Below are 16,587 nucleotides of genomic sequence, written 5' to 3' on the forward strand. Positions count from 1 at the left end.
CATCTTCCCTTTTTATTAGCATTCAAGAAGTGAATCTGAATGACATTTAATAAGTAAAACACACACAGACAAAAACACCTAACCTGTGCATGTAGCATACATAAGCATATACACTATATGGATTTCGTAATCCCCATCTAAACATGAAGAGAACAACTGGTTTTTGACCTCAAAAATAAGTTCAGTGTTGGCATTGTTGTCTTTAACATACAGTGGTTAGTATTTAACAGGAAAAACTACAGATCCCAGGCTCGCTACAGTCGTGGATTTTTTTTATTATGGTATAAATAGATTCTAGGAAATCATCTATATAATAAAATAAGTTCACTTTTGAATTGCAGCAGTCATTTTCTTCAATCAATAAAAATATTTCTTGATTATAAAGCAGCTTGAGTTTGCAAATATATTTCAGGAAAATAACTCTATTTGAAATACCACACTTAAAAAAAAGGCAACCAAGTGACCGGATTTAGATTTTTAAGATAGCATATTGCAAAACAGTTCAGCAGAGTATATTTCTAAGCACAAAGCCAAGTTCCGTCCTGAAGGATACTTTTAATTTCATAAAGCAAACTGTTCCAATATTTGTGTGGTAGTTTCAAGTCTAAACATTTACAATAGAGGATGAGTTTTTACACGGAACAGGACAGAAACGTCAGAACATATCCACAAGACGAATGTGTAACATTATTGCATCGCTATCATAAAGCTTAACTGAACATGTGCCCAAGACAGTGAATGCATCAGAGCAGTCCTGCAGCATAGCAGCAGGCACAACTCCGCAGCTACAGCTAACCCCGCCCCACCCGAGCCCAGACGCCACGAACATCCGAAGGACAGCACACCCCGCCTAACACATTTTCATTTGCTTTCTTCTGTGAAATACTTTTTTAAAAAAGTCTTTCATATCCCAGGAGGAAATGATGGCAAAGTCTCAAAAACAATAAAATAAAAAGAAGAAAAGTGCATCATGTTTCAAAAGTGCTGTGCGTGTCAGGAACAATGTTAAATAACTGTGCAAAACTCTGCCTTGAGTTCATAAACTTAACTGCAGCTTCTTGCGGTGCGCACCGATGGGGCGGCCCAGCAGCAGAGGTGACCTGGAAGCACGCTGGGTGCAGAGGCGAGCGCCGAGTCAGGAGACCCGTTCACTCTCAGCTCTGGTTCTGGTAGAAGGAATTCCAGCGCTGTGGTTGGCAATGGGTGCAAGGTGGAACCAGACGCCACCAGAGCCACCCTCCTCCCACATCAACTACTCAGAGGAACCTTTCTCCAGAAAGGGCAAGCGAACACGTAAGACACACCCGTTATCTAGCGTCTGCTCTCTAGGTACCTTTTAGTAACAAACCACAGACAGATAGGAAGGTTCCAGAACACTTGGACAGGAAACAGATCACGTGAGCATCATGAAGCTTGTGAATCCACCTCTGTGAAGAATGTTAACACCGTGTGCAAAAATGAAGCCAAATGGCAAAGTTGCCACCACACACTGCTTAATAGCGCATTCCATTTTTTTTTTTTTTAGTTCCAGAATTTTCTAGGGACCTAGCTTTTAAAAGTACTTATTTTGAAATTTTCAAAAGTACCATGACCCTCAAAGTTCATATGTGTGTTCCTTTGGAGATTTTTTTTTAATGAAGATTACTGTATTTTCAGCTTCTGCATGACATTTAAATAAAGTAAACCCTTTGTTATAGACTCTATTTTACATCTAGCACATACGCATATTCAGAGGAGTCCACTGAATGCCTTAGACATTTAACTTAGCAACTCTCATCGACGAGCTTTGACCCACTGATTCCTCGGTAGGTCACTCTGCTTGGTCTAACCAGCACGCCATAGTTTGGCTTGCAGGTAAAATAACGCTTGTCACCCACGGCGCCGTCATTTTTTCCCTTGGCACTGCGGAGCTCCAGTCCAAGCCAGATGCCTGAGGCAAAGTCCGTGGGACCCACATACCTAACGGTAGCCATTTCGTTGGAGCTTGTGAGCAGGACCTGAGACCCCTCATGCAGCTTCACTGTCCCCTCTAGGCCACCTGCCGTGGTGGTGCTGCTCCAGCTGCGGCGCAGAGTGGACTTGGACCTGCCCAGAAGGGAAAGGAAGAACTGGCCTTAGACATCAGAGTCACTGGATACAATTTCCACATCCACAGTGGGAACACCCACTGCTACCTCCACGTTCATTTAATTTACAAAAGAGAAAAGTTTATGATGTTCCCTATCCTCAGCTGCCCAAGGAACTAACTGGGGACATGCCCCTGGGCACCTGGGAGCCCCTCTAGGTTCAAGTCTCTTGCCAACTCTAAGATGGCTCCCTTAATTAAGATATATGCTTCCGCCCGGCGGTGGTGGCGCACGCCTTTAATCCCAGCACTCAGGAGGCAGAGGCAGGCGGATCTCTGGGAGTTCGAGGCCAGCCTGGTCTACAAGAGCTAGTTCCGGGACAGGCACCAAAGCTACAGAGAAACCCTGTCTCGAAAAACAAAACAAAAAACAACAACAACAAAAACAGATATATGCTTCTCTGCTCCCATATCCATCCTTCCTTTATCCCAACCATCCCAATTCCCCAAGTTCCCCCCATCTTTCCCTTCTCACTTTTCTCTCCCCATCTCCCCTTACCCCATCCCACCCCACCACCAAGATCCCAATTTTTTGCTTGGCAATCTTGTCTACTTCCCATATCCAGGAGGATAACTATATGTTTTTCTTTGGGTTCACTGAAATGGCCCTATCCTATAGCCACACTTATGAATATCTTGCATATCACCATAGAACCTTCATCTGGTGATGGATGGAGATAGAGACAGAGACCCACATTGGAGCACCGGAATGAGCTCCCAAGGTCCCAATGAGGAGCAGAAGGAGGGAGAACATGAGCAAGGAAGTCAGGACCGTGAGGGGTGCACCCACCCACTGAGACAGTGGGGCTGATCTATTGGGAGCTCACCAAGGCCAGCTGGACTGGAACTGAAAAAGCATGGGATAAAACCGGACTCTCAGAACACGGCAGACAATGAGGGCTGATGAGAAGCCAAGGACAATGGCACTGGGTTTTGATCCCACTTCATGTTCTGGCTTTGTGGGAGCCTAGCCAGTTTGGATGCTCACCTTCCTAGACCTAGATGGAGGGGGGAGGACCTTGGACTTTCCACAGTGCAGGGAACCCTGACTGCTCTTCGGACTGGAGAGGGAGGGGGAAAGGAGTGGGGAGAGGGGGAGAGGAGTGGGAGGAGGGGGAGGAAAATGGGAGGCGGGGAGGAGGCGGAAATTTTTTTTTAAATAAAAAAAAAAGTTTATGATGACAATGTTATTTTTATTTTTGAGCAAAACAGCATTAGATATTTTTATTTAGGTTGACTTTTCTATTCCTCTGAAGAATCTAAATTATAGGTGAAAATCTTGTTCTTTTTTTTTCTATTGTCACAAGGACATTTTTAAATATCACCATTTCTCTTTAATTAAATGTAAAAGGCAATTTCCATTCATACAGCTAAAAGACATTTGGATCTTTTTCCTTTGTTTTTATTTTTGAAATTACAATTTTTAAGATTTATTTATTTATTATATACACAGTGTTTTACTAAAGTGGGCACCAGATCTCATTACAGATGATTGTGAGTCACCATGCAGTTGCTGGGGGTTGAACTCAGGACCTTTGGAAGAGCAGTCAGTGCTCTTGACCTTTGAGCCATCTCTCCAGTCCCAAAATTATAATTTTTAAAATTTGAAATAGCAGTATTAGGAACATACTTCTAATTTCTAAATTATTTTCTTTTGGCTCTTTTAATACTGCAATTTAAAATATATATATATATTCACACCAGGCGGTGGTGGCGCACGCCTTTAATCCCAGCACTCGGGAGGCAGAGGCAGGCCGATCTCTGTGAGTTTGAGACCAGCCTGGTCTACAAGAGCTAGTTCCAGGACAGGCTCCAAAGCTACAGAGAAACCCTGTCTCGAAAAAACTGATATATATATTTTTTTTTTCACACACATACACAGTGAAAGAGAATTTCAATAATTAGGAAAGATACACATAACTTTAAATATCAATATTTTAAAGAAAAGGAAACTGGCATTCTGAATGTGGTAAATTAAAATTTTCTCTTGTACTCTTTAAACTTTAAAATATTTCTTTATATGAAATTGTAACCTGAAGATACTTTTTAGAGCCTAGCGTGGTAATACACATGTGTAATTCCAACACTCAGGAGGCTGAGGCAAAATGATCATGAGTTCAAGGACAACCTCAGCTACCCAGTGAGATCTGGGCTACCAGGGTTATACTGTGAAAATAAGGAGCCAGGAATGGTGGCTTATGTCTGTAATACAACAAATCAGAAGGCTAGGGCAGAAGGTCACAAGTTCAAGGTCAGCCTGAGCAATATGAAAAACTTCAAAAAGGAAAGAGGGGTCAAAGAAAGGGGGATGTGACTAACACAAAATGAAAATACAATTATCTATCACATCAAATACATCATGTAGTAACACAGAAATTAATTTTTACTGAATACAAAAAAGAAAAAATTGAGTTCTTTTCCTATACAAAAGCACCTGTTCATTCATTCTTCAAATTCATGCCAAATAGAAGCTTTTTGCAACCTGGTGATGAGTTTATCTGAATTTTTCTATTATTAATAAAAACTCTGGGTCAAATATCAGGGTAAACACCTGATTGATCAGAGAAGTGGCAGAAAAGCTACCAGTTACCTGCCCTCTCTCTCCTTCCCCAAGGCCCTGGAGATTCTTTCTAAGGCCCTTTTCTACTACTGTAGAAGGAGCGGTGGGCCGCTTCCCGCCTCCCAGCTCCCGGCCACTGGCTAGCTTTACCCAAAATAATTACACGGAAACTGTATTCTTTTAAACACTGCCTGGCCCATTAGTTCCAGCCTCTTATTGGCTAACTCTCACATCTTGATTAACCCATTTCTATTAATGTGTGTAGCATCACGAGGTGGTAGCTTACCGGGAAGATTCTAACCACCATCTGTCTTGGGTAGGAGAATCATGGCGACTGCCTGAATCTGCTTCGTTCTCCCAGTATTCTGTTCTGTCTACTTCACCTACCTAAGGGCTGGCCTATCAAAGGTCAAGGCAGTTTATTTATTAACCAATAAAATTAACACATTGACAGAAGACCCTCCTCCATCATACTACTTCCTGTATCTCTTTATATGTATCCTGGGTCATCCAAAAACTCTATGGCTAATTCTGGTCAGCTAGTTGCTAACTCCACCCCCTGATTCAAGGTTAAACTTTATTAACAGTCTCTGAGTGTCAATGTGAACAAATATCCCCCAACATGACAAGCTGGTGCAATTTTTTAGAAAAACAATGGCAGCAAACTGTATTTCGTGAACACTCACCATGTGCCACTGCATACAGTCTCAGCCTCACGTGAGCTAGGAATTTCACACTCTATTTTCCACATTCGCTCTGAAGGGACTATTTATTTCCAGACAAATAAAAACACATAGCATCACATTGATCAGTCATCAACAACTTAGTTTTGGACACAGATTCCTCCAGCACCATAGCAGGCTCTCCTGAGCACTGCCCAGTCCTGCCGGACTTCCTGCTCACAGCCAGCGGCCAAGTCTCACACTCCCAAAATCAGTAATCAGGAAACACTAGGGTCACATGTTCTATGTAACAAAAGCATATTTCTAGCCAGGCCTTGAAGCTCTACACTGAGCAGGAGAGGGGCAGTGGGCACCCTTGTCTTCTCGTGTTAGTGGGAATACTTTGCATTTTTCTCCACTTAACAGGATGGAGGTCGTCTGTTTGCCATACATAGTTTTTATTATCAGAGATATGTTCCTTCCAGCCTAGTTTCTCCAGAGTTTCTTATCACAAATGGTACTGGATTTTTAACTGAAGTGATCAAGTGTCCCTTTCTGCAGATGAGATGACTCCATCATGACCCCAGAGACTCCATCAGGAAACCCCTAGAATTGACCAACATGTGAAGCCAAGTGACAGGTTACAACATTAGCATGCCACGACCAATATCCTTCCTCTACACCAAAGACAGCCTGAGAAAGAAACCATGAAAGTCACATTCACAACAGTCAACAAACAAACCTGGAATAAACCTAACAGAGAAAGCCACAGGCACACACAATGAAAACTTGAAAACGCTAAAGAAATATATTGGAGATGGAGAGACCACTCATGCGCATTAATACTGTGAGAACAGCTGTCCTGCTGAAAGTAAACTACAGCTTCACTGCAATCCACACCAGAACTCCAACGCAATTCTTCCCAGAAATTGGAAAAAAACAACAATCTTAAAGTTCATATGGAAATACAAAAGACCCCAGATACCCAAAACAACCATGAACAATAAAAACTCTGCTGGAGGTATCACCATTCCTGACTTCAAATTACCCTAGAAAGCCATAGTAAAAACACACATCACTAGCACAAAGCCAGACACACCCAGCAGGTGCAGTAGAACCAGGAACCGAAATATAACCAAGGCCCCGTGCATACAGCCACTTGATTGTTTACAAAGATGCCAAAACACACATTGTCAAAAAGACTGCATCTTCCACAAATAGCGCTGAGAAAACTGGATGTTCACACAAAGATTGAAACTTGATCCTTCTCTCATCCCCTGCACACAGATCAATTCCAAATGGATCAAAGATCTTAGCGTTAAATCCGAAACACTGAGACTGCTAGAGGAAAGAGTACAGAAGACACTTCAGGACACAGGCTGAGGGGAGGACTTGCTGAGCAGGACCACAACTGTCCAGGAAACAGAACCAACAATCAACAAGGGTGACTTCACAGGATGAGTTTCTGTATCACAAAATAAACAGTTAATTCAGTGAAGAGGCAGCCCATAGAAAGGCAAAGATAGATGAGAGACAGACTAGATAGATAGATAGATAGATAGATAGATAGATAGATAGATAGATAGATAGATAGATGATAGATAGATAGATGATAGATAGATAGATAGATAGATAGATAGATAGATAGATAGATGAAGATGATAGATAAGACAGACAGACAGTTGATAGAGAGACAGGATGGATGGATGGGTGCATACATGCAGGGATGGGTGGATGGGTGAGTAGATGGGGGTGGATAGATGATAGATAAAAGATAGATAGATTAGATAGATAGATAGATAGATAGATAGATAGATAGATGATAGATAGATAGATGATAGATAGATAGAGATGGATAGATAGATAGATAGATAGATAGATAGATAGATAGATAGATAGATAGATAGATGAATTAGTAGGTAGGTGGATGATAGCTAGATAGGCATCTTAAGTATGAAGGTAGGTAGATAAGTGATGATATAGGGACATATATGTGTGTATATATATATGTGTGTGTGTGTTTGTATATACATATATATCCTAAAATAGCTTTTCCAATTAATTGTACATCTGACAGAAGACTGACCAGTGTCTAGAATATACAAAACCTCAGAAACTAAACATCAAGAAAAAAAACAGCTCTATTAAAAAGTGGGCAATGCAAATGAACCAAGATTTCTCAAAAGAAACACAAATGCCTACGAAATATTTTTTAAAGTACTCATCATCCATTTTTTGTCATTAGGGAAATGCAAATCAAGGCTGCTTTGAGGGCTGGAGAGATGTGTCAGCAGTTAGGAGCACTGGCTGCTCTTCCAGAGGAACCAAGTTCAACTCTAGCGCACACATGGTGGCTCACAGCAGTCTGTAACTCCAGTTCCAGGTGATCCAATGCCTTTTCTACCTCCACTGGCACTAAGTGTGCAAACTATGCAGATATGCATGCAAGCAAAACACTCATAAAATAAATGCTTAAAATAACTACTTTGTGTCTAATCATTTATATATGTATGAATGTTTTAGTTTTTCAAGAGAAAGTTTCTTGGTGTAGCTTTGGAGCCTGTCCTGGAACTTGCTCTGTATACCAGGCGGCCTCAAACTCACAGAGATGCACCTGCTTCTGCCTCCCAAGTGCTGGGATTAAAGGTGTGAGCCTACTGCCAGGCAATATTTTTACTTTTTAATATTTGTTTTACCTTACAAGAATGGGCATCTTGCCTAAAGGTCTGTCTATGTGCACACGTGTACATGTGTACAGCGCCTACAGAGGCCAGAAGAAAACATCAGATCCCCTAGGACTGCAGCCACAGGCAGTTTTAAGTGGATGTATAGGTGCTGGGAATTGAACCCCAGTTCGATGAGAACCAGCACTCTTAGCCACTGGCGCTACCTCTTCAGCCCTGATTTCATCTTTCTTAAGTGATAAGATTTGGGGGAAAGGAAACATTCGTTATGACTGCTACAGTCACTAAGGAAATTGTCACTGAGTGACAATTCCTCAAAAAACTACATCTATCATGTGACCCAGCTCTAACTCCTTGGTATATATGCAAAGAACTCATTTCCTACTACAAAGATAGATGCTCATCCATATTTATTGTTGATGTATTCACAATGGGGAGGATATGAACAGTCAAGATTTCAATCAACTAATGAATAGATACGAGAATGTGGTGCCACACACAATGGAATCTTATTTATCTATAAAGAAAATTGAAATTATGAAATGTGCAGGTAAATTGATGGAAATGAAAAGCATTACACTGCAGTAACCCAGAGCCACAGGTGCGGTGAGAGAGAATTTTCAGAGGCAGGTAGTAGAACACAGGTGATAAGAGGGGTAAAGGGGAATAATGGGAATGGATGTTTAAGTGGGGAGAAGGATGGGGGCGTAGGTCACTGGAGGAGGCGGGACAAAGGATAGGTAACTGTAGGGACGCTTGGAAGAGCCATACAGAAATCTACCTTTTCTTAAGTGTCATATACATGAGGCTGGAGAGATAGCTTGCTCAATGTTCTATCAGGAGGACTAGAGTTTGGATCCTAACACCCATGTCTGGCAGCTCACAAATGCCTGCAATTCCAGCTCCCAGGGATCTGACATCTTCTGGCCTCCACTGGTGTGTGTGCACCTGCACATACATATATGTGCACACACATAATAATAATAAAAACAAATCTTAAAAATTAAGGCAGTGTATTTGGAGTTGCCCTATACATGGGATTATTCTCCCACAAGAAGTATAGCTTGACAAATAAAAGGTCCCGTTCCAGGTATAAAATACTTCCCCTCAAGTTGTTAGCAAGGGTGTCTTAGAACCCCCCCAAACAATAGCAGCTATTGCCACTGCTCTTAGCTGACATCCGGAACTGATGGTAAGACCCTGCTGCTGAAGACATCACACAATTTAGTCACAAGACATGGAGAAATGAAAGTTGGTTCTGAATGGAAACTTTCTTCCCATGCAGAAAGGTGACTATGTAGGTTGCTTGTAAGAAAAGTCCAGACAGTCTTTGCTATCTGTGTACCCCATGGGTCACAGTAAAGACCAGTGTTAAACTACCCCAAGGGAACAATAGTGGCATGAATGTTACGAGGGTAACCAATTGCTTTCTGATTGAATTAAGGGCCCATTCCATGTCTGGTACTGTAAATCTGGCCAAGAACCCATGCTTGGGAAACCCACAGATCACAGGGGTGGACCAACTACTATTATTTTCCTAAATGGATATAGTACTTAAATATGCCCCCTAAGTTCACATTTCTATATCCATAGATTAGTGCAGCTCTCAATGAAGTTTCCTTGTGTGGCAGACACATTTGGCACAGATACAACTGGTCCAGGTGCAGAGAAAAGGTGTCTGTGAGAAGCTCAGCCATAGGTGCAACGCCTACATCACACCCCTTACCCCAAGGCTCAGGGACCACTGTGGAAAAGGGGCCAGAGGTTAGGGAGGATTAGAGTGAGACAGTGACTACTGGGCATGACAGGACAGATGCTGCATGACCTCATGGCAGCTATGGCTGCCTGCACTGGACTCACACAAGATCAAGTCATCCAACATGTCTAGTATAGAGGGGTAAGGGACTCACCAGCCACCATCTTCACCACGAGCTGAGAAACTACTGGCAGCTAATGGCTTCTTGAGGGAGAGTGAGTTTTCTCTAAGAGTGTGGCCCCTGGGAGGTCCACCATATTCCAGAGAATGTCCCCACACTTTATGAGAATATAAACTGGACTCAGTGGACATAAAGAAAAGACATGGAGTTGGAGGGAGTGTGGGATGAATCTGGAAGGAGTAAAAGGTGAATATGACCAAAAGAAATTGTGTGCATGTGGCGTTCTCAAAGGATTAATAAAAATACTGTATTTTTTAAAAAAGAGTTTCTCTAAACAGGTACCAGCGTCAATCTGTTTACATATCCGTGAAGTTCAATTTCTTGCTATTTCCACAGGAAGGAGGTGAGCACCAGTCCCTGCTCCATGTATCCACACTGTGTATATGGGACCTGCTGCTGTGCCCACAGGGTTCATGCCTCCCCCCATTCTCTGTACCATCCTCCTGCTCAACACCTCAACAACTTCCACACCTGCTCTGCTGACTCTTCAGACTCCTTTCTGCCCAGGGTGTCTCTTCCTAGCACTTCCCCCACTCTGCCTAAGAATGCTGGACTGTCTTTGGTGAATGGGAGCATAAAGTCGCTGTCCTTAATCTCTCAACTATTTGATCGGGGAGGCCAACTTCAAACTCCAAATCAGTAATGGATTTGAGCAGGATACACTACTAGGGGAAGCAAGAGCATTTAAAAAAAAAAAAAATCTAAGTGATTACCTTAAGCAGACAGGCCTTACATTTCTCTCACACATGGCTGAGCATAGTAAATCAGATCTGATTAATTCAGTAAACAGGATTCAAAATCAGCTCACCTTAGTCAGTGAAAACACAATGTAAATATGCCCAGCTCCTATGAGCGACCATACTAACCTCTTAGAAGAGAAAACACACGCGGTGCACTGCTTTTAGCCACTTGTGGCCTTTTTAATTGAGCTTTTAAAGGTGGGAGGGTGGACTCAACACACCAGTCACACTTTCTCTCTTGCGTTCTAACATTCTATCAAGCAGGTGTAAGATACAAAACTCCATTTTTCTTCCTGCACGGAATCCTGGCATGCTTATCTTGAAAGGCAGTTTTCTAAGTCTTCTCAATACTCACTTGGCAAAAGCATTTCTCCTATTAATCTCCTTTTGGGAAGAAGCAGAGGTTGTGCTGAAACTTCTCCTAAAACCTAAAAGGGAGAGTGAAGGTCAGAAGAGAAAAATACATCACTCGTATTCAGCCTCTATGAAGAGGTATTTTTAATTACTTCTACAGATCTTCTATGACACCAAGAGGTTTTGTTTTCTTTTCTTTTTCTGGAGAAACCTGTTATGCAGCAGTTCCTCCAGGATAAAACCCTCCATCATGCAGGGAAGTGCCTTAAACTCAGGAAGTAAACAATTCAAAAGCCTCAGGAAGTCCCTAAAACTAACCAGATACAACAGGTCTCTCCCTCCTGAGCATGCATAGGCAGAAGACACAAGAGACCAGACCCATTGCCTGAAAGCAAATCTGCCTGAAAGATACTCAGAATATCTGAACTGCCTAAAAGAGACAACCTCCAGCCCCGTGAGCTGTTGGTGGGCTGTGCACTGTATGCCAGGTTTCTAGCTTTCATAAGCTGGTCGCCACCTGTGCTGGGGTGGGCTTTTGGTAACGCAGCTGTCTTTGAGTCACATCTGCTTCTGTCAATAAACTCTCCCTCATATTCCTCAGTAAAACTCACTGGTAGACTAAGTTGGACTTTGGTGACATCCTTACTTTGGCCTGTTGTTGGCTGGTTCCTACATGGGGTGAGCAAACACTTGTTCACATTTCCACAGGAACAATATCACACAACAAAAATAAAACAGGTGCCTACTCAGAACATAACTAGTTTAGATTTCTAGATAATTTCTCATCTTTTCTCTTCACCAAGCTCTGCTCACACAAGGATAAGTGATAAGCACATGACTTCCAGTGCTTTCTCCTGTAAGATTTCTCGAAAACTAAATAACACCAAGTCACACACATAAAATGGACTCAGTATATGATGAAATATTACAATCTTAATAATCATATGGAAAGGATGTTTTAAAAAACTATCATTAAAAATATTCCAGTAACAGAACACTGGACAACAAACTTAAGAGCTCCTCAGTGTCCACTGCTACAAAAGAGTTCAAAGAGTAAAAGACTTTACAAAAGTTAGAGTTAAAAACAGAAAATGCATTTCCAATTCAGGCAAACCAGATGTGCTAAAGAAATCTCTTGACCAAAATAACTCCCACTTGGGCTGGAGAGATAGCCTAGCAGTTAAGAGTATTGACTGCATTTCCCAAGGACCAGGGTTCAATTCCCAGCAACCACATAGTGGCCCACAACCACCTGTAATGAGATCTAGTGCCCTCTTCTGACCTGTAAGGTCACACTGCAGGCAGAACACTCTATACATAATAAATAATAAATCGTAAAAAAAATCTCATTTTAGAACTATAATTTTAGAGAATGTACTGTTGAGCATATAATGTTGAGAGAATATTTTCTCTCTTTCTCCCTGTCTCTGTCTGAAGTGGGCTGCCCCTCTATATGCTGTAGATATGTTTTATTACCATTGGTTAATAAAGAAGTTGATTTGGCAAATAGCCAGGCAGAATAGAGCCAGGAGGGAAATCCAAACAGATATACAGGAGAAAAGGGGAAGAATCAGGGAGACACCAGCAGCCACTAGAGAGGAAAGATGTGAGATAACAAGCCATAAGCCTCATGGTAAAATATAGAATAACAGAAATGGGTTCATTTAAGTTATAAGAGCTAGGTAATAATAAGCCTGAGCTAACAGTCCAAAAAGTTTGTAATTAAGCCTCAGAATGGTTATGTGGGGATTGGTGGGTGGGAGAGAAACCTCCAGTTACATTTGTCTCTGTCTCTCTCTGTCTCTGTCTCCCTCTGCATGTGTGTGTAAGTGTAAGTGTAGATGTTGGTGGCACACCCAGGTCCCCAGAGTACAATTTCAGAGAGGACAAACCATAAAAAAGAAAGAAACCAGAAGAGGCAGCTAGGTGTCCAGTGTACAATCTTGTATCACAGGGTTGCCACTCAACCCCTGGTTACTGCACAGGACATAAAGAAGGAAGGAACAAAGACTTCATAGCAGATCCCACCCAAGACTCCTGGTAAAGGAGTTCATGCTCAATGTAACTTAGGGTAAGAAACTTAAGCTTTCTTTTGATTTTTTGAGACAGGGTTTCTCTGTGGTTTTGGAGCCTGTCCTGGAACTAGCTCTTGTAGACCAGGCTGGTCTTGAACTCACAGAGATCCGCCTGCCTCTGCCTCCCAAGTGCTGGGATTAAAGGCGTGCGCCACCACCGCCCGAAGCTTTCTTTTGAAATAATGGCTTTCTTATCAGTGCGAGACTAGAATTACTGCTCTGAGGTTTGGTAGACATGAACAAATTCATGTTCTCTATGTCACTAAAAAGAGAAAGAAAGAAAAAAGAAAACAGAAAGGCATGCAGAGAATGTATGTTAAAGCAGATCTAGGGTAGCAATGCTTCCAGGCAAACAACAGAAGTCAATACACATGAAGGCATCAAAGAACTCCCATCTATTGCCATCTGTAACCTTCCAGTTAGACAAACACTTCCCAGTAATAAATTAGTCATAAATAAGTCAGGTTCAACAGACACAAGCTGCAGAAACAGACTCAGCAAAACTTTAGGTACTGAACAAGCTAACATAAAGTAATCAATAATACATAAGATTTTAAGGACATGAAAGAAAAGCTTGGGAATACAGGGGGAAAGCAACAGTAAGATGTGCGAAAATAAAGGCAGACATTTTGATTATTACTGATGTGTGGGCTGGATTAAGCAGCAGAATAGACACAGTTGAATAGAAAAATAGGAAACGGATAACACTAAAGGTTCCCAGAATGTGGTCAGAAAGACAGGTTGTGACAGATACAAAGGCAGCATGGGAAGTATAGCAGAGAAGAACTTTAGAAGCTTGTAGATGCCAGCCTTCAGATCTAGGGAGACCCAGAATGCCAAACAGGATAAACTAAAAGAAATTTCCACCTGCACACATCTTCATAAAACTGTGCAACAAGAAATGAAAGAGACCCTTCAAAGAGTCCAAAACAAACAAGACAAGATAAATCACCCGCGACAACAAGGATTGGTCGATGCCCGACTCGCATCAATGACAGAAGCCGAGCAACCATGCGCAGGGGGAAAATCTAAAATCCTACACCTCGTCAAAATGTCACTGGAAAAGACAAAGACAGTGCACACTAGAGGAAGTTGTGAAGATTGGTGAGCAAATATGGAAGTGAAATAAACTATTACAGAAAATCGTTATGACAATGCCTAATTTATAAAATAAAAACAATACAGCGCAGCTTCTATTGATGTAGGAAGGGGGTAAGAATGACTGACGAAGTTTGTGAAGTGCATACATTAGATGATGTATTCACAGTTTAGCGTGTGCACAGTAGGAGAGCAAACAGAATGCAGAGAGGGGGAGGGCAGGAATACAGCCAGAACAAAGTGAAGGAGGAAGCAACAACTAGACATGGTGGCACGTAACTTTAATCCCAGTGCAAGGAGGCAGAGGCAGGGGGATTCCTGTGATTTCAAGGTCAGCCTGGCCTACACAAGAATTCTAATTCAGTCAGGGCTACATAAAGACCCTGCATCAAAATACAAAACAAAACAGAAGAGAAGCGCCATTTATGACTTAATTTAAAACTCACCATTTACAATATACTAAAGCCAAAATGGACTGGGGGCTGTAGGGATAGCTCAGGGGTTAAGAGTGCTTGCTGGGGCTTGCTGTACAATTGGGAGGACTGGAGTTCAGATCCCAGCCTCCATATAGCAAAGACCTGGAACTGCACTCTGAGGAATCCAACATCATCTTCTGACCCCCATGGCACACAGACCCTCCCCCCAACACACACACACGCTCAGCCACTCTCAAAGACACAAACATACAAATAAATATTTTAAATGGAATAGGAAGCAAATAAAACAGCACAAAAACATTGCTAATATATCAGTAATTAAAATAAATTAAAAGTGAGTAGAATTCTCTTAGAGTAGAAAAAGATGATCAGATTTTTTTTTCTCTAAGTAAAACCCTGGTATATTCTATTTAGAAAGGTACTGTATTATAGCAGAAGGTAAATGGACAGAAAAAGGTCACTGGAGAAATATTTAACCAAAAGAAGTCTTGTATAAAGATACAAAAATGATTATAATAGCAGTAGCAAGAAGACCCTGATGTTGCCTCTCTGCAAGCCCAGAACTCAGGCGGCTGACAGAAAGAATTGAGTTGAGGCTAGCCTGTGCTACACGGTGATACTCTGTAGGGAAAGGAGAGTAAGATCAGGAAGGGAGAGAGAAGACAGAATGGGAAAGGGAAAAGAGAAAGAAAAGTTACTACACTAGATACACCAAAAATATTAAATAAAAATCTAACAAAACACGTACAAAAGCTGTAGGAGGAGGCTGCAATATCCCGATGCGGCTAGAGACGGCCCGCAGTCCGCAGCAGTCTTCTCAGCCACAAAGAGCACATTCACGGGATCCATGGACCCTGAGATGTCCTGTCCTAGACCCAGTGCGATTTTCCCTCCCTCCTCTGGTGGTAAACCTCCCTCTTCTCACTTAAGAGGACACACTGGCGGTTCCTTTCTGTGATGCTCAAATTGCCATTAACACTACTTGTAGCATCCATTCCTAATAAAGCGAAGGACTGCTGGCTGACCAGCAGGAGGGCAGATGGATAAGCTGAACAAAGGACAAGGTGTGTCCTGTGGCATTTTATCATGCCATTCAGGTTTCTGGGATTTTCCATTAATATTCTTAGATGGTGACTGAATGCAGACAGCCAGTTCCACAGAAACTAAGGGGAGGTTACATAAGGGAGTGGAGAGAGTCCATGTTCACAGACAAATCAGTACTAAGATCAGCTCTTGCCAACTTCATCAAAATCCCAGTATGTTACGACATAGATTTCAACAAAATGGTCATAAGGTTTATGTGAGAAGGCAAAGAACCCAGAAGAGCCATCACTATGAGAGAATATAGTCGGAGGACTGGCACCATTTACTGTGAAGAACTACTGCAAAACTACAGGAATCAGAACAGTGTGTGATTGGTGAAGATGATTGATAAGGAACACACAAGGTTGACCTCTGGTTCACGCACACACACACTCACACTCACACACATGCACACACACAGCAGAGGAGGAGGACACAGACACAACACAGAGAACCACTGCAAAGATGGGAGGGGGCCAGAGAAACACATCATTCACCTACAAGTCAGAGCAACCCAGCAAACTCACACAGCACCACACACCATCAAAACATGTTCACTAGAACGGTGACAATCCCTGGTCATGGGGTTGACCACAACAAATATCCAAGGATCGTCACTATATGAATAGCTCTTTCATAAACAGTTATCCACAAATAGAAAAGAAAATCAAACTCACTCCTTATCACATACAAAATCAATTCTGGGTAAACTGAAAAATGTGAAACACAAAACCAAAACCTTAAAAAAAAATGTTCAGAAAAGAGCGTTATGGTTTCTGTCTCATGGGAAAAAAATCTTAATACAAAAAATGCAGAGCATGAAATTTCTTTT

The 16,587-nt window shown here is 42.0% G+C and overlaps 1 protein-coding gene across 10 annotated transcripts in view; it reads right to left on the reverse strand.

Annotated features, from left to right (window-relative positions):
* Clip4 (CAP-Gly domain containing linker protein family member 4) overlaps window positions 1-16,587 on the reverse strand; it is a 64,560-nt gene continuing 47,973 nt past the window's right edge. For 9 of the 10 annotated variants that reach the window (XM_057770929.1, XM_057770912.1, XM_057770869.1 and 6 more), the window contains exons 15-16: window positions 11,064-11,136; window positions 1-2,085 (exon numbers count right to left, since the gene is read on the reverse strand). In XM_057770929.1, coding sequence (XP_057626912.1) covers window positions 1,764-2,085; window positions 11,064-11,136 — 395 coding nt within the window. In that variant the 3' untranslated portion in view covers window positions 1-1,763. Of the gene's footprint in view, window positions 2,086-11,059; window positions 11,137-16,587 lie in introns of those variants that run through there. The other variant, XM_057770938.1, reaches the window with a different exon arrangement.

The sequence above is a fragment of the Chionomys nivalis genome, chromosome 1 (assembly GCF_950005125.1).
Source record: "Chionomys nivalis chromosome 1, mChiNiv1.1, whole genome shotgun sequence".
NCBI lineage: Eukaryota > Metazoa > Chordata > Mammalia > Rodentia > Cricetidae > Chionomys > Chionomys nivalis.